The sequence below is a fragment of the Schistocerca cancellata genome, chromosome 1 (assembly GCF_023864275.1).
Source record: "Schistocerca cancellata isolate TAMUIC-IGC-003103 chromosome 1, iqSchCanc2.1, whole genome shotgun sequence".
Classification (NCBI taxonomy): Eukaryota; Metazoa; Arthropoda; class Insecta; order Orthoptera; family Acrididae; genus Schistocerca; species Schistocerca cancellata.
In genome coordinates this window covers 1,137,220,174-1,137,238,655 of record NC_064626.1, presented here as the reverse complement: position 1 = coordinate 1,137,238,655, position 18,482 = coordinate 1,137,220,174, and the positions used below count along the sequence as shown (strand labels likewise).

Sequence of the window (18,482 nt, the reverse complement as noted above, 5' to 3'; positions counted from 1 at the left end):
AGAAATGTGAGATATAAAACCAAGTCGTATGCAGTGCGACTGGACTGCCATTCAAATTGACTTCTTCGCCGTTTCCCCCCTTTTCCCCTCCTAGCGATCAGACAGCGTAGCGTGGTGGTGTGGGAAATGTGCCGGCCAGGTTGAGAACTGTGACACTCCTGTCAGGGCACGGCGCGTGAGCCGGGTTCTTTGCCGCGCTGGCTTAAAAGTTACGTACAGTGCCTCTCGTAAGTTTTGGGACAAACATTGTTCACAGTATGTCTGGGTATGAATGAATTTAGGGTAGTTAATACTGAAATAAAGATGTACGTCGTCAAGTCGTACATGTGACTATGGGCGATGAAAGTGCAATCACGTATATTTGCTTGCTTACAGCAGAAAAAGGCCCGTTTATTACTGCGTGTTATGAAACTCTGTACTTCAAAAGTTTTGGGACAAATGCTGGCAACAGTGCCAGTGTGCATATCTCTGTTATTCGTTACTTCCTGCGATGTCGAGAGCTCAAAGGAAACACAAGTGTGTTTGTACAAAATGGTACATAGAGGTAAAAACAGCACTTTTGAACAGTTACTAACATTCCACGACGAAAAGGAAACAACGTGCCAAGAAATACCAACGTTACTGAATATGAGGAAAAGTACTATAGGGAAGATCGTCCGTCGATATAAATATGAAGACAGGATAGAAAATCTCCCACGGACAGGCCGTCCAACGATATTTGTGAGGAGAGAAGAGAGGGCAATAGTGCAGAAGGTTAAGCAAGATCCACGAATCACAGCTACACAAATTGCCATTGAGGCTGAGGAAGAGTTTGGGGAGATGGCCAGTCCTAGCAAAATCAGACGACTACTGTACAGAGAAAATTACCAGGGGCGAATTGCAAGAAGGAAGCCTTACATCAGTCTTGCCAGTAGGAAGAAGAGGCTGTTATTGGCAAGGAAACACATCAACAAGATCATGGAGAGGTGGAGTCAAGTAATTTTTTTGGATGAATCAAAAGTTTAACATGTCGGGACCCGATGGACGAATAACGGTCCGGCAGCAGCCCAACAAAGAGCTGGAAGGAAGAACTGTGCAATCCACAGTGAAATATGGCAGGTGCCAGTTATAGTTTGGAGTTGTATGTTGGCCCAGGGAGTGAGTGAGCTGGTCTTCATCGACGTAACAATGGATAAAGATGTATACCTGCAGATTCTAAGGAACAATTTGAAGAAGAGCGCAGAAAATATGGGAACTGGAAACTGTTTCAAATTTTATATGGACAACGACCCCAAACATACCGCCTATATTTGTACGGTTGTGGCTCCTGTACGACTGTCCGAAAGATGTCATCCTCCTCCACAAAGTCCGGACACGAATCCTATAGGTAATTTATGTGATGCTTTAGAAAGAAATATTGGAAAAGTCGCCCTACGGTCCTAACAAGACGTCAGGAGAAGACTGCAAGAAGAATGGAAAAATCTAAGTATTTCGTACTTACAGAAGCTTGTACAAAGCATGCGAAAACAGCTGAAACAAATGTTACAACGTCACGGTGGAAGTACAAAGTACTAACTCCTCATTATTTCCTGGTTTTTAGTTTATTTCAGCACTTCGTTCCAAAACTTTTGCGCCGGAAATCACATATTATTTCGCATAAATATGAAATTATTTGTATTTTGTGGGTCATTAAATGATGTAAAATTTGCAATTTACTGCTCTGTCAATTTCATTCTGTCTGTTGAAATAGCAAGCATAATATGTTTAAGTAGCGTGACACGCACCTGCCTCACGCTTACGTCGGTGATTTTGTGATTTCGCAGGTCTGTACTCCTTCCGCCATCCCACTAATGGCTCTTGGTTCATCCAGACGCTGTGTACTCAGCTGGGAAAGCACGCGGGCGACAAGGACGTTGTGTCGCTGCTAACTGACGTGAACCGCATCGTGGGCCAGGAGTTCCGCTCCAGCGACCCGTCCGAGCCGTGTATGGACGGCTTGGTGCAGGGCCCCTGCTTCATCTCCTCCCTCACACGCCGGGTACACCTGTGGCCGCCTGTCGCAGCTGCCCCGGACGCCTTGCCTAATGTGGAATAACTCCAACTTCCATCTTTTCTTTCATCTGATTTTCTTGGAACTAAGTCTTTAACTTAAATAAAACCTTCTGATTATATTGTCATGGTGTAATTGTTCCAATATTTCGGTTGCTTTTGCTGATGGATATGCAAAAAGCTGGTGATTTCTCATACTGGGGAACAATCAAGAATGGGGTGCCGCAAGGTTCGGTCCTGGGTTCTCTGCTGTTCTTAATGTATATTAATGACTTCCTATTCTATATTCACGAAGATGCAAAGCTGGTACTTTTTGCCGATGATACAAGTATAGCTATCACACCCGACAGACAATAATTAACTGGTGAAATTGTAAACAATGTTTTCCAGAAAATCATTAAGTGGTTCTCTGCAAATGGGCTCTCATTAAACTTTGACAAAACGCAGTACATACAGTTCCACACTGTAAATGGAATGACACCATTAATAAATATAGACTTCGATCAGAAATCGTTAGCTAAGGTAGAATATTCAAAATTTCTAGGTGTATGCATTGATGAGGGGTTGAACTGGAAAAGGCACATTGAGGATGTGCTGAAACGTTTGAGTTCAGCTACTTATCCTATTAGGGTCATTGCAAATTTTGCCGATGTACATCTCAGTAAATTAGCTTACCACTCCTATTTTCAAACTCTGCTTTCGTATAGCAACATATTCTGGGGTAATTCATCATTGAGTAAAAGAGTGTTCATTGCACAAAAGTGTGTAATCAGAATAATTGCTGGAACTCATCCAAGAACATCCTGCAGACACTTATTTAAAGAGCTAGAGATTTTCACTGTAGCCTCAGAAAATATACAGGGCTATTACAAATGATTGAAGCGATTTCATAAATTCACTGTAGCTCCATTCATTGATATATGGTCACGACACACTACAGATACGTAGAAAAACTCTACAGTTTTGTTCGGCTGAAGCCGCACTTCAGGTTTCTGCCGCCAGAGCACACGAGAGCGCAGTGAGACAAAATGGCGACAGGAGCCGAGAAAGCGTATGTCGTGCTTGAAATGCACTCACATCAGTCAGTCATAACAGTACAACGAAACTTCAGGACGAAGGTCAACAAAGATCCACCAACTGCTAACTCCATTCGGCGATGGTATGCGCAGCTGAAAGCTTCTGGATGCCTCTGTAAGGGGTAATCAACGGGTCGGCCTGCAGTGAGGGAAGAAACGGTTGAACGCATGCGGGCAAGTTTCACGCGTAGCCCGCGGAAGTCGACGAATAAAGCAAGCAAGGAGCTAAACGTACCACAGCCGACGGTTTGGAAAATCTTATGGAAAAGGCTAAAGCAGAAGCCTTACCGTTTACAATTGCCACAAGCCCTGACACCCGATGACAAAGTCAAACGCTTTGAATTTTCGGCGCGGTTGCAACAGCTCATGGAAGAGGATGCATTCAGTGCGAAACTTGTTTTCAGTGATGAAGCAACATTTTTTCTTAATGGTGAAGTGATCAGACACAATGTGCGAATCTGGGTGGTAGAGAATCCTCACATCCTTACGCATTCGTGCAGCAAATTCGCAGTTCACCAAAAGTTAACGTGTTTTGTGCAATCTCACGGTTTAAAGTTTACAGCCCCTTTTTCTTCTGCGAAAAAAACGTTACAGAACACGTGTATCTGAACATGCTGGAAAATTGGCTCATGCCACAACTAGAGACCGACAGCGCCAACTTCATCTTTCAACAGGATGGTGCTCCACCGCACTTCCATCATGATGTTCGGCATTTCTTAAACAGGAGATTGGAAAACCGATGGATCGGTCGTGGTGGAGATCATGATCAGCAATTCATGTCATGGCCTTCACGCTCTCCCGACTTAACCCCACGCGATTTCTTTCTGTGGGCTTATGTGAAAGATTCAGTGTTTAAACCTCCTCTACCAAGAAACGTGCCAGAACAGCGAGCTCGCATCAACGATGCTTTCGAACTCATTGATGGGGACATGCTGCGCCGAGTGTGGGAGGAACTTGATTATCGGCTTGATGTCTGCCGAATCACTAAAGGGGCACATATCGAACATTTGTGAATGTCTAAAAACACTTTTTGAGTTTTCGTATGTGTGTGCAAAGCATTGTGAAAATATCTCAAATAATAAAGTTATTGTAGAGCTGTGAAATCGCTTCAATCATTTGTAATAACCCTGTATATTCATTTATGAAATTTGTTATTAACAATCCGAATGAATTCAAAAGTAATAGCAGTGTACTTGGCTACAACACTAGGAGAAAGGATGATCCTCACTACTTAATGTCAAATCTAACTTTGGCTCAGAAGGTGGTAAATTATGCTGCCACAGAAGTCTTGGGTCACTTCCCTAATACCATCAAAAGTCTGACAGATATAGCATTTAAAAGGAAATTAAAAGAATTTCTTAATGGCAACTCCTTCTACTCGTTAGATGAATTTTTGGATATAGTAAGTGGGTAATTTCCCCAATCCCCACAAAAAAATTAAAATTAAAAATATTAAGTGTCATGTAATATTTTGTGTAATGTAATATCTGGTATAGACATCTTTTATTAACCTGACACGTTCCACATCATTACGAAGTGCCGTATTCATGATCTATGGAACAAGTACTAATCTAATCTAATCTAATCTGATCTATATAAATGATAATGTCTGGTTTGAATTATTCTGCTTTACAAAGTTATGTGACTACATTAATCAATTATTCAGCCAACTTGTCATTTTGAATTCCAGTTCAGTCACAATCCTGCAATGCATTGCCTGCAATACCACTTTCTCATCAATATCATTCAGAAATTTGATTTGGTTTAGTATATCCTACAACTTAAAATCTTCAATACTTATTATTGACTGTCATGTAAAATCCTTTTATTTCAAAAAGACAGTTTATTACTAAAATAAACTCAAAATTACGATGTACTTTACAAAAAAAAGTGTGTGAAATCTTATGGGACTTAACTGCTAAGGTCATCTGTCCCTAAGCTTACACATTACTTAACCTAAATTATCCTAAGGACAAACACACACACCCATGCCCGAGAGAGGACTCGAACCTCCGCCGGGACCAGCCGCACAGTCCATGACTGCAGCGCCTGAGACCGCTCGGCTAATTCCGCGCGGCAACGTATTTTACAGTTCGTAGCGGTTTCACCAAAGGAATTAAAGGTCTGGGAGAGGTTCCCCGAAATCGTTATCAGTCTGTTAGAGACGGCGAAGGGATCTGGAAGAGCATTTGAATGGAATTAACACTAAAATACGTTCATTCTGTTGATGGCCGTTTATCATTCCTTCTATGATTTAGGTTGGTGCATAAATTCGTAAAGTTTTTGTTTTGCATGTTGGTATCATGGTTGCTATGTAATTATTTATCGATTGGCATTTCTTATTTGTAGTTCACTGTTGCTATTTCAGTTTACATATTGTCATTCTGTCATTCGTAGTAGTCAGGGGAACTACGGAGGTTAGACAATGGAGTGCCAAGTGGAGAAATTGGAACACCTCCGACATATTCTTCTGTTTGAGTTCAATAGAGGGATGACAGCAGCAGAGGCAGCCAGAAAGATTTGCGCTTGGCATGGGGATAATACCTGTGGATAATGTATGGCAATAAAATGGTTTTCTCGAATTAAGGAGGATCGTTTTGACATTTGAGACTTTCCACCTTCAGGGTTTGACGAAGATCGTTTAAGAACATTAACTTAATCTACAGTGATACACATCAATGTACTCTAGAACTGCAAAATGTGATGAACAGTGATCATTCCACCATCGTGTGACTTCTGCATGCAATGGGGAAGGTTCAAAAATCGGGTGTATGGGTATCGCATGCTCTAAGCCAAAATCACAAAAAATAGTTGGTTGCCTTGAGTGCATCTCTACTTGTTCGTCATCAACTGGCTTGTCGATAACACCGACCATCCCTATCCTGTATCGTTACTGGTGATGGGGAACTTAATCTTTACGCTAGCGTAAGGAAGAGAAAGGAATGGTTGAGGACAATCCGGCCGCTGTGACCGAGCGGTTCTAGGCGCTTCAGTCTGGAACCGCGCTGCTGCTACGGTCGCAGGTTCGAATCTTGCCTCGGGCATGGATGAGTGTGATGTCCTTAGGTCAGTTAGGTTTAAGTAGTTCTAAGTTCTAGGGTACTGATGACCTCAGATAGTGCTCAGAGCCATCTGAACCATTTGTTGAGGACAAACAAACCAGCAAATCCGCCCACAGAGACCTGCGCGCATCTACGAAAGATAGTTTTATGCATCTGGTGGAAAAGCGACAGCGCAGTGTACTACGAATTGCTTTCACGAGGTGTAACCATCATATCTGACATTTATTGTCAACAACTGAGACGTCTTGCTGACACAGCCCAAGAATAACGACCAGTATGACTGCGTAAAGTGAAGCTACTCCACGATAACGCCCATTCTGCAAGACTGAGAAAAACCCCAAGGAGCTATGTTGGGAAGTCATTCCACACCCACCTTCTTAGGCCGATCTTGCGCCCTCGGGTTTTCATCTTTTCCGGTCTCTATCGAACATCTTTCAAAAAATTTCCTTTCCAAATCAAAATGGGCTCCGAACGTGGCTCGACGAGATCTTCGCTTCGTAACCATTTGATTTCTACAGTTGTAGAATCGAAATATACCGCAGCGTTGGCAGTATGTTGTAGATAGTGATGGAGAATATATTATTAATCACTAAAGTCTCTGTTATGTTTATTTGTTGTGTTTATTAACAAGATGGAAAAACTCAACGAATTTACACACCAATCCAATAAGACACAACAATCAACAGGATTGAGGCTCACTTTTAAGCCATCCTCACCCGGTACGTGTTCCTCATCGGGACACATGCTGGACATAGTTTCCATCGTGGCTGGTGCACATTCAGAAACAAACTGGTGCATCACGTGGAACATGCTTCTCATCGTGATATGTGTCCTCAGTGTATCACGCTCTTTGTTTACGAAAATGGACTCGCATATAATTTCTACGGTAGATTTATTAAAATCCATCGGCTTGTAGGGAAGCAGCTTACTCATGCCATATAGAATTCATATGCTTTCCATTGTGTGCCAGCGTAGTCCGCTCTAACTAGTTATGACATCACGAATGTTATGCAATACCTTTAAGTAAATCAAATAATCTGGAAACTCAATAGGTGTCAGGAGTAATGCTAAAATAATAATATGTTAAGTTTCATTTTAGTTACTTCAACAGTTTTAGAAATTTCGACATTTTATGTAAAAATCATTGACGCTACAGGAAGGAGCTAGAAACTTCAAAATTTATATTCGGATTCCTTTTTCATTGTAATTTAATGAGAACAGCATGCTGGATCTCACATAGTAATATTTTGGTTGAAATTCATGATTTTTGTGTCCTAAATGTACGGAATCAAGATAAGTAAGTGATTAGATAAAGCTAGGATGTTTAGATTTATGTGGAATGGAGATACGCTATAATAACAAAGATGTGAGAAGTTTCCAAAAGGTAGCTATAAAACTATAGCTGTAGCATCTCTCGAAAGGGCAAGTTCAGGGCTCATCTATTGCATGCAGTGCAACTAAAATAATTCTCTCGCCAAAAGTATTTAACCTAGCCACATCAGAATTTCATTACAAATACTTACCTGTGTGCTGATTGCACAATTAAACTGAGAGCTTCATTGGCCTTCAGTGACTGAAGCAATTAAATATTTAATAACTTGAAGTGGTGCTCTACTATCCCCAATGGCTATTTAGGAAGGCAAATGTTGTCGGCTGCGCCTTGGGCGGTCCGCACCACTGCTATACAAATAAGAGCGCTGCGAACTAGAGTCAGGCCCCAATTCCCTTCTAGATTTGTATCAGGGTGCACTCCACGTCGGAAGCCGTGTTTCGTCCGTGCAGTTGCAAGGAACAGCCTTGGATGCCATATTATGTAACTCGGTATGCACATAACAATGAGTTCGAATTGTGGTAAAGTGTTAATTGTGGAACGACTTCAGTGATTTATTCTCTGTTTGCGTATGTCGTATTTTTACGTGTCGCCGCAGGATATACCTTCTATCATTAATGGTGTGGCATTTGATGAGTATTAACATCAAATTTTGGCGAGCATTCACTTGAACTTTTACAACGATGACGTTTACTGAACAGTTTCGTTATCTAGGTATATCAGGATCTGCGCAATAGACTCTGAACAGCTCTGACAGTACAATAGCTGATAGTAGCATTACTTGGGTCATCACTTGTCTGGAATTTTACTCTCTATCGTTTTCGGAATATAGTGAAAATTGTTATAGTAAACTGCATTTTCTATGAATTCCAGACATCATCCTAAATCCTCAGAGTAATGAACTTCAATGATCAATAATTTTATTTCTCCATCAGAGTGGGCACAGTGAACTTTAATTGCAGGCATCACGTTTTTGCTAATCACTTTCTGGATGCCAACATTGTAATTAGAGAGCCTGTGTTGAGAACGGCAACTATACAAAGGAAAATAAATTTTCCACCCCTCCGCTCCACAGACTCACTTTTTCAGCCGTACTCACCCGGTACGTGTACCTCATCGGGACACACGCTGGACATAGTTTTAATCGTGGCTGGTGCACATTCAGAAACAAACTGTTGCATCATGTGGAACATGCTTCTTATCGTAATATGGGTCCTTAGTGTATCACACTGTTTATGAAAATGGAGTCACATATAATTGCTACGTTAGTTTTATTAAAACCCATCTTTCCTCCCTCGACCATATGTTGGTCATGTTGTTCAATCTCTAACATACACAAATAAAAATTCAGTAGTTAAGAACATAAGGCAAAACGAAAATTGCATGACCAGTCAATAATATCAGCTTTTGAAACTTCCATTGCAAACTGTGCATTATAAATTTACAGCAGGATTCACAACAAATAAAAATTATTCCATCATTTTCAGTTTTTAGTAAAACACTAACATCATTCTATTCAGTAACAGAATGTTCAGAACATGTGAAACACAAGAGTTGTAACGAAGTGCAAAATATCCTATGGCAAGCAAGGAAGCCAATCTGTACATAAAGAGAAAAAACAAGTTTCTTAAGGCAGATAGCAGAACAAGAACAGCTGTGAGTCAGGAAGAAGAACACATTGTGATGTTTCCCATAAGACAAATGCGTTTAGTGGTAATATAGATGGAATGTTAAATACTATGGTTCTTCATAATTCAAATTGTTCTGAGATGGGAAACTCACGAATTCAGCAGCAACAGAGAAAATGATCCTATGTAGTTTTCAAGTAAGATACGATTTGAACGAACTCCCACTGTAGTTTACTATTTCTCCCATTGTGGTAAACCCAAGTAGAGTGATGGCTGTAGGACAGCAATAAGTTGGTCAGTGGTGACAGTGTTACACTGCAGAACATGTAAAGAGTTCTTCATTGCAAAAAATCTGAAATGTGGCTCATACTCCACTCCTTATGACTATCATATATATTGTCTAATTGATTGCTTTGAACAGAATAGTTCAGTTCAGCAAAATTCCAACTGTTAATACTTAAACATTTCCTGTCTTAATCTCATATTGTAATTTTAACTTGTTCTTTGATAACATATCACTAAAATCATACCAGCACAAAATTTTTAAGTGCTATGGCACTATTCTCTGCAATTTATATTGACATTTACATATGGTATTGAATAACAAATATATTACTATAATATAGTACAAGCAAATTCTTGGAGTGTAGTTCCTCAGCAGTTAACATAATTCACTCCACATATATAGAATGAAATGTCTGACCAATGTCTAATCTTTCCATTTTTCATTTGTCAAGACACTTTCAACGCCAATTTCCCACATTTACGATCACTCAAACATTAGTTAATGTATTTTTTAGTACTAACAATAACGGAATGAGGAATACAATAACCCTAATCCATGTTTCATTGTGCAACACAGTTGTTGCTTTTCCATTCACAGTAAGTGCTAACAATTTTTTATTTATTTATTGAATGATGATACAGAGCTTGGATCAAAAACATAATTTCAAAAGTATACAGTGTAAGAAATGATAAGCAAAATACAAGTCCAGATTCAAATTTTCGAAGCATTATGCTAAATTATCTATACATTACACAAGTTCTTAGATTTCTAAGTCCAATCTGTTAATGCAGTTGAGCCCTTCAGGTGATGCATGGTGGATGTCATTTATTGATCCCCCAAAAGCTCGTTTCGGTCATTCACCAACAATGTGATGAACTGCTTGCAGGGCAGCTCCACAGTCACAACCTGGAGATGTTGCCAACCCCCTTTCGTGCTTTAGATATCCGCAGCTCCCTTGTCCTGTTCGGATGCGGTTGATGGTTCTCCACTGGCGTCTGGGGAGTGTGAAACCTGGAACTCGAATGGAAGGCTTTTCAACCAGATAACCGTTGAGCATTGACGATTCTTCCCACTGACTTCTCCATACTTCGTTGATGTTAAAGTCGGAGGCTTCAAGATGTTGTGCAGTGTTATTCTGAGGTACTTTGGTGTGCTGCAGTACTTCAACGTTAGGCCTCAGAGTTTAACTTCTGGTTTATAGTCAGAGTGTCTGTTCCGTAGGTGGAATACTGAAGTAACAGTTTTCTGAGAGTTTAGGCGGAGACACCATTTCCTGAAGTATGTGTCCAGGAGATTTCGATGTTGGCAGTTAATGTGCTTTCAGCAGTGGTGAAACTGGAGCTCTGGGTTACCAATCAGATGTCATCAGCATATATGAATTTCCTTGAGGTTGTGGCTGGCAGGTCATAAATGTATAAATTGAAAAGGAGAGGGGACAATACAGATCCTTGAAGTAGTCCGTCACTTACATTGAAGACTTTGCTTCTGTTGTTATCAGAGCAAATCTGGAAAAGTCTGTTGCTTATCACGCTGCTAATTAGGTTTGTGAGTTTCTGACATTGAATGATCCTCACAAATTTTAAGAGAAGGCGTTCTCGCCATACAGTGTCGTAGGCAGCAGATAGATCCAAGAAATCAGCTATGCCTAGGCATTTCTTCTCATATCCATTTCCAAAATGGGTTGTTAATGCAAACACTTGTACATTACAGCTTCTACCAGGCATGAATCCAGCTTACTCTATGGGTATTGGTTTATTAATCGTTTCATAGATCCTGTTGTAAATAAGTCGTTCAAGTAATTTGTAAGTAATCCTTAACAGGGCTATTGGGATGTAACTTTCTACTTTTGTTGGGTCCTTGTTCGGTTTAAGGGTTGCTATTAGCTTGCTTTTCTTAAATAATGGTGGGAAATTTCCAGTGGAGAGAATTTCTGAGAAGAAGTTAGAAAGTCATTTGATAGCTGCTGGTCCATAGTGTGTGAGAAATTCAGGGTACATCCCATTGAATCCAGCTGCCTTCCCAACTTTCATGTTTGTGATGGCATCTCTTACGTCCTCTTCATTGAATGGATTGGAAAATTTAGAGAAATTTGGGGCTGCTCTTTTCTTGGCGTTGAGCTGGGTTTTGATTTCACTTCTTGTCTGCTTATCCTTTGGGCTCTTGGAATTTGAGATTAGGTGTTTGGCCAAATCATTCAGCTTGATAGCAGTTTTAGGTCTCACTGGTGCTGATAACAGACCAAGCTTTTCGACTTAAATGTGTGTGGTCGATGATTCTACAGTTTCATGGCAGATCTTCTTCCTATTCTCATCAAGTTGTGAAGCACAGATCAGGTGTATATCCTCTGTTCCAACATCCTGAATGAAAGGTAGGTGGATTCTTGGCATCGAAAACTACTTCCAAGTTTTCGGCTTCCATCCATTTACAAAGAGCTTCACCGTTCCTGTCGTTTTCACAATATCCCCATAGATTATGATGGCTGTTGAAGTAGCCCAGGAATAGAGATGGATGCTGCTGAGATAGTAGAGGAGGAATAGGTCAGTTTACTCTGGGAGGTTTATAGACATTGATCACTGTTACACTATCAATTTTTGCTGTAATTGTGAAAATATCGTTTCTGCTGCTCACTGAAACTACTTGATAATTTTTCATATTATGCTTGCGTAAATTGCAAGACCATATTTTGGATGGTTATTTGAGGCTATTAGTTTATATCCTGGTATTTTCCCTCTGCTCCTTATCTGTTGAACATCTGCTGTGTGTGTTTCTTGGAGTGCAATGACATCGACTGCATGGTTTTTCGATAGTTTGGATAGATAGTCATTTTTCGACCTCATTATTCCTTCGATGTTAAGTTGGCATATGCGAATAGATGGTCCAATTCTACAAACTTGTGCGTCCTGAGAAGGACTTTTTGGTTGTTTGCTCTGCATTCTATGACAGGGAGGTCTTTTCAGGCAGTTCAGTCTCATCCTGTTGTTGTTACTCATTTATCACCACCCAGGAGGCATGTGTGACTTAAGCCGTCAGCACACGGACCATGCATGAGAACGTTGAGCGTTGAGCGTGCCGAGTTTCTGACGTCATAGCGTGGAATAGCCCGTTCGGGAGTCTTTCCGAACATGCAGAGCAATATCTAACATGTCAGATATTCTGAGCGTGCGACTGAGCATTGACCAATCCGATGGCACAACGCCACCTACGTCACGTGCACGCCGTCTCCCTTCAGTACAGACATGTGAGGCGCCATATTGGCATTCATTTCAAGCTTATATGTATATATGTCGTTTCTGAGCACCAGCAAATTGAGAATCACTGGAAAACCCGTTGTTAACTGTTTTATTCGTTCCAATAAATAATGAGAAACATCACATTTGTGGCAAAAAAATTATTGTAACTTGCATATTATGAGAGTAGGCTATTTGAAGGCAGTGACACACTGAAGATCCACCCAAAACGCATTGTTCTTGGTACAATTTGTTATAGTTAAATTTCAATTAGTAACATAATTATTTACGATTAATATTTTCAGCAAGGGGTAAGACCTTATGGCTAAGCCCAAGGAGTTTCTTGTTGGTGTAGCGTAAGGAGTTGCGTCTCTGACCAGTAATGGAGTTTTTGTTGGGGCGGTGCTTCACGTCGTAACACTTCCAAACTTTTTTTCCTAACATTCACGTTTTTATTAGGTTCTGATACTTTATTATTAGTTTCATATAAGTATATGTTATAATATTTGATGTTATATAAATATAAGCTCACCTTTTTTTTGAGGGGTGACTTTGTTCGATTGGCTTAATCTATGAGACAGCTTGCGCTACTTGTATAAAGATATTTTGCTCCTTTTTCTTTTACGCTTCGTAATTCACACGTTGCAAAGATTCTGCTACTGGGTAGGAACAGTGATCAAGTAAGACTGACCTTGGGGTTTTACTAAAATGTGGGAATGATGAAATAATGTTTATCTTATGCAAGGGAAGGATTCCAAATTTGCACCGCACTGTTTGTAATGAAACTTTTATAAGCCTGTGTCCTTATTGATTGGACATGGTACTTTCCTTTTAGTGGACGATTAAGGAAATGTACATTTTAATAGAGCTAACGTGAGAATTTTACAAGCGCCTGTTGAGTAAACAGTGTGATTTACGAACTAGAAACATCCCCAACTGCCGATGGAGTGCGTTGCGATCGCGTATACCACGTTGGGGCCCACATACCATATGCCCAAGTCGCACCGTTCCTTAGCGTTCAGCAGCATGTTGAACTTGGCACACTCAATGTTGACGTTCGACAGCATGGTCCATGTGCCAACAGCTTTAGGGTATGTCATGGACGCGAGTAACCTTGCACCCCAGTGCTAACAATAATGGAATGAGACATGAGTGTGGTTGCGTATTACTTTGAGTGACAATATACAATAACTTGAATAAGTGACTAATACATCATATTGGCTGTGTTTTATAAGTTATTGTAACATGATGACAATTATGTTTGTGCATTATACATTGGTAAATTGGTTCATAAATGACAGATACATCATGAAAATTATTATGGTTGAGCATTATACATTGGTAATTGCTTCATAAGTATTAGATAGATCATGAGAATTATGATTGAGCATTATACATTGGTAAATTGTGAAACGTCCCCTTACAACAATTTATACACGACTATGCTTAACCTGACACACAATATTATTTAGCGCAACGCAATCTGACTATCAAAGATCCCTGCAAAAGAATGGCCCTGAGTAACATTAAACTATACCTTTCACCTTAGAAAAATTTATACACGACTGTGCTGATAAACCTCTTACACTATTTGCTTTTCAAACAGCTGAGCAAAACTGAACGTACTCAAACATTCACTAAAGTGACACACAATATTTTTAGCGCAACGCAATCTGACTATCAAAGATCCCTGCAAAAAAATGGCCCTGACTAACATTAAACTATACCTTTCACAAATGACTTACCTCACAAAAATCTTCATTACTCGAACTACTGCAATTCAGCGAGCGCCACTACTGCCAGCTAAATAAAAGATTCAAACTACGGAAGGCACTAACTACTGATACGGATAGTTAGCAAATGAAAGATATTAATAGAGAACAAACAATGTATTTACCTTAATGGTCATAATATATATATAGAAGTTCATGACAAATTACAAAACTCCGCCATCTCTCTCCCCACATCCACCACTGCTGGCGGCTCACCTCCAACTGCGCAATGCTACGCGCTGTTCACATCCAGCTGCCGCTGCCCAACACTACAATGGCAGACAACAATGCAAACTAGCCACGGACTGCACACAGCACAGCCAGTGTTTCATACAGAGCACTACGTAATGTTGCCAATAAGAAAACATAAACAGCCTACTTACATAAAGAAAACATAAACAGCCTATGTACATAGCCCCCATGCTCCCCACAAAAAATTTTACAAAATATTTTTGGGCAGTGGCCAATAAAGATTTGATAAATTTTTCATAATTACAATAACAAAGATATCAAATGCACACACTTATTTATACAATGTTGGTCAAAAGCTAAAATTTTCTCACAGTCCATAAAGACAGTCCTGATCATTCATCATAATAGTAATTACAGTTTTTTTTACAAAGTCTCATTAGTAAAAAAAATTGCACACAGAAGTAGTGCATTTCCATGCAGTCTTGAAGAAGTAGTGGTGTCCTTTCAACGGAAAGACAGTGCTGACACTTGACATGCTGACAGGTAATGGGCCACAATGGAGCAAACCCACAGCAGAGTCAGTTGAAGTTGATGAATATTGGCAGGTAGGTCATCACAGAGTAGACCCACTGTAGTCCTTGTAGAGACGGCCAGCAGCCATCTGTTGCGACTGTGCAGGTGCACATTCACCATCGAAGAGTCTTGCGGAGAATATAGCAAGTCCATAAACCACCAGTTGTGCACGCACAAAGTTTTTGGAATTGTCCTTAGAACCAGCAATGCTGTTATCCAGTCCCTTGCTGAATTATCAACACACGTGCAAACACTAGCAGTCCCTGCTTCTCACATATTGTCCATATACTATGACCAACAGAAATATGTGCAGTGAAATGTAACGTACAAGTTACTTAATTAGATGAACTGGTGTCAATTACAATCTTATAACATGAAAATACAAACTGAGGTACAAAATAAATCATTAAAGAACATAACAATACAGATAACATTTGTAGTACAGGATTTACAACAGAATAGAAATAAACATATACATCAATGTTACAGAAATTATGAGATAAGTAGATTCATAAACGATCAGAATAACTTTTGAAACATCAACTTTACAAATGAGCATTAAAACAAAACAGAATAAATAATGTCTAAGCATCTTTACAGGGTAAATAACATATTATTAATGCCAATTATATTTGAGGATAACAGTATTCCTCATCATAGTGAATGTAGCTTAGTATTAGAAAAATTCTACAACATAAGTCTTATCAGATAAACATATAAAGACAGGAAGAACATAATTAAACACGGGTACCCAAACACATAGTGGGATAACACAAAAGGAAAGGACAGGGTTTGTTTCATTGCAGTATTTTGCAAACAAAACTTTCTTTGCTTCTTGGAGATCTCCCTTCATTCATCATTATTCCCAAAAGTCCTATCTAAGCTGGCTTTCTGTATTCTGTTCACATCCTCCGTCAAAAATAGTTTTTTTCCACTGTACACAACTTTTTTGGCCAAACCATTTCTTTTTAGCTTCTCAATGCATTTCTTCCAATCCATCATAGTTAGTTTCTTATATAGTCTACCCCCTATTAAGCTAACTTAAATCTACTGAGCTCAGATGCTAAACTAAGGGACGAGGCAATGCAGCATCACATAAAACTATTAATATAAACGTCAATGACAAAAAATAGAAATGGCAAAGCAAGCAGCATAAATTACAACTAATATAAGGCACTGTGCAGGAAACAAGAAAAACTAGCTTAGAAGAGTAACACAAAGTCAAATTCAGTAACACTATGCCTGGCAAACAGCAGCAGCAAATATAAAAAATATAAAAAATATAAAACTTATATCTATACATGACAAAGCTCAAGCAGAAAAAATATTACACTAAAATGGCCATGTCTAATACCTATGTGACATCTTAACACTAGAGTGATGCATCACGAGAACTTACACTAGCAGATAAGTTACCAAATTGTAAAGAAATTATTTATGCAATTCCTGTGAAGGGAAATGTCTATTTATGTGCCCTCGTTTTCTTGGAAGTAGATCATAAATTTCTTATCGACTGGATCTGTAGGCATAAAATAACTATATTAGTACATATATTAAATTTTATTTTAACCAATGCTGCAGTGCAGCTAGAAACTTGATATTAAACAAAATGTGTAAATAAATACATAATGCAAGCCATATGGCATTTTTCTCAACTAGCAAGACAATAGCTGTGAAATGTTTCTCATCGTTTCATTAGGCATTCCAGTAAATATCATAAATTACGAGCTCCACAGTATGCTTTCAACAAGGAAATGTCAGTAGCGCGGACAATGGCCTCCCCTTTCTTTTTTTTCTACCTGTGCTTCTGACGAGGCACTCACACTAATGGCTTGTTCTCCAGGCATCTGACACACCTGGGTGCCCACGACGCATTATGTGCGGTGGTCACTTAACTTTCTTACGGAAATATTTACGACAGCAGTTTCCGCTACAGTGACAGTCTCATATAAAAATTTCACAGGTCGAGAATTTACGTTGCAAATGTGTAGAAACAAAATCCTATGAATATAACATTGTCCAAAAAATTTTCGCCTTAATTGTGATACATTCACGCATTTACACACATTTCATAACTCTTAAAGTACGACTCGTCATTGTAATAATAACATCATAACACCTCAGTCAGATCTCAAAATCGTCGTAGCTTCCTCCAATAATTTCAAAACCTAAAAAAATTCTCTGCTCATGTCAAAAGTGTCATCTGCCTCAAATGTACTTTAAAATCATGCTCCCTTACCAAATACATCATTCAAAGCTCTCATAGTATCACAATGGTTCCGAAAAAATATGAACAGTTCACACAGTACAGACAAAATACAATTTCGTAAGTGTGAAGTTACCCAACGGTGTAATTACGTAAACATGTGTCACTGACGTAGTAAAAAACATGTTTATCTCTCAGTTAAATGATCTGATAGCTGTGTAATTTGTGTTAGAGAAATATGGTACCGATGTGTAAAGTTGTATAAGCAAATACCATATTAGCTGGGGCTCCTTGTGCTTGCCAAACACATGGTACACAAAGTAAGCATGTACCCCCCTGAGGATTATTGTAATTATACCCTCAGGTGTTACAGATTACAGCAATGGAATGAAATGTATCACGGAAAACTTTCTTTGTAATTCAAAAATCTTTAAAAATAAATGTTTTAAGTAGAAAATTAATCACTGAAATGCGTGTCCTGTAGCGCTAAATGTGCATCTTGTTGTAAGATAATCTCTGTGGAAGTGTCGTAGTCATTTGCCTCCGAATGCTAAGTTCTGCAGAAGTCAATGTACTTACCTCATGATAAACAAAAGTGAAATGCTTTGCGTATAGATTTCTTAGTTATTACGCTTATTGTTGTGATGAAGAAATTACTGTGCTCTAACGTATTGTTGTGCTACAGAAAAGGCTGTCTCATTGTAGCTGTACCACAAAAGTTACTACGAAAACATGTTTTGCTTTCCAGAAAGATTCAGAAAAACCGTGCTGATATAAAACAGATACTCCGCAAAAGCAACAATGTAAATTGTGTCACACATTAGTAACGTCGTGATATAATCGTGTAGCTGTCACATTAACTAACCACTGTCTCATCTGGTATCTCACAGAAAGTACCTTAAATCCCAAATGTACAGTATTTTCAAGTAAACCAAAATGTTGCATTAAAATCTCATTAGCAGTACTGGTAAATGTTCTAATCATGCAACTAACAAGCAAGAATGTACAAACACAATTACACTGTGTCGTCTGTTCGCAATAACAATGCATTCGTAATTTCTGTTTAAATAAGTTCTCTTGGTTCTTGACTGGATATTTACCT

General features: G+C 39.2%; 1 protein-coding gene across 1 annotated transcript in view; it reads left to right on the top strand.

Moving 5' to 3' along the window:
- The window catches only part of LOC126163151 (caspase-1-like), a 133,312-nt gene extending 131,160 nt beyond the window's left edge, over nt 1-2,152 (top strand). Inside the window, exon 6 of the mRNA XM_049920085.1 lies at nt 1,803-2,152. Coding sequence (XP_049776042.1) covers nt 1,803-2,074 — 272 coding nt within the window. The 3' untranslated portion in view covers nt 2,075-2,152. The remainder of the gene's footprint in view (nt 1-1,802) is intronic.
- Nucleotides 2,153-18,482: the final 16,330 nt, after the last annotated feature.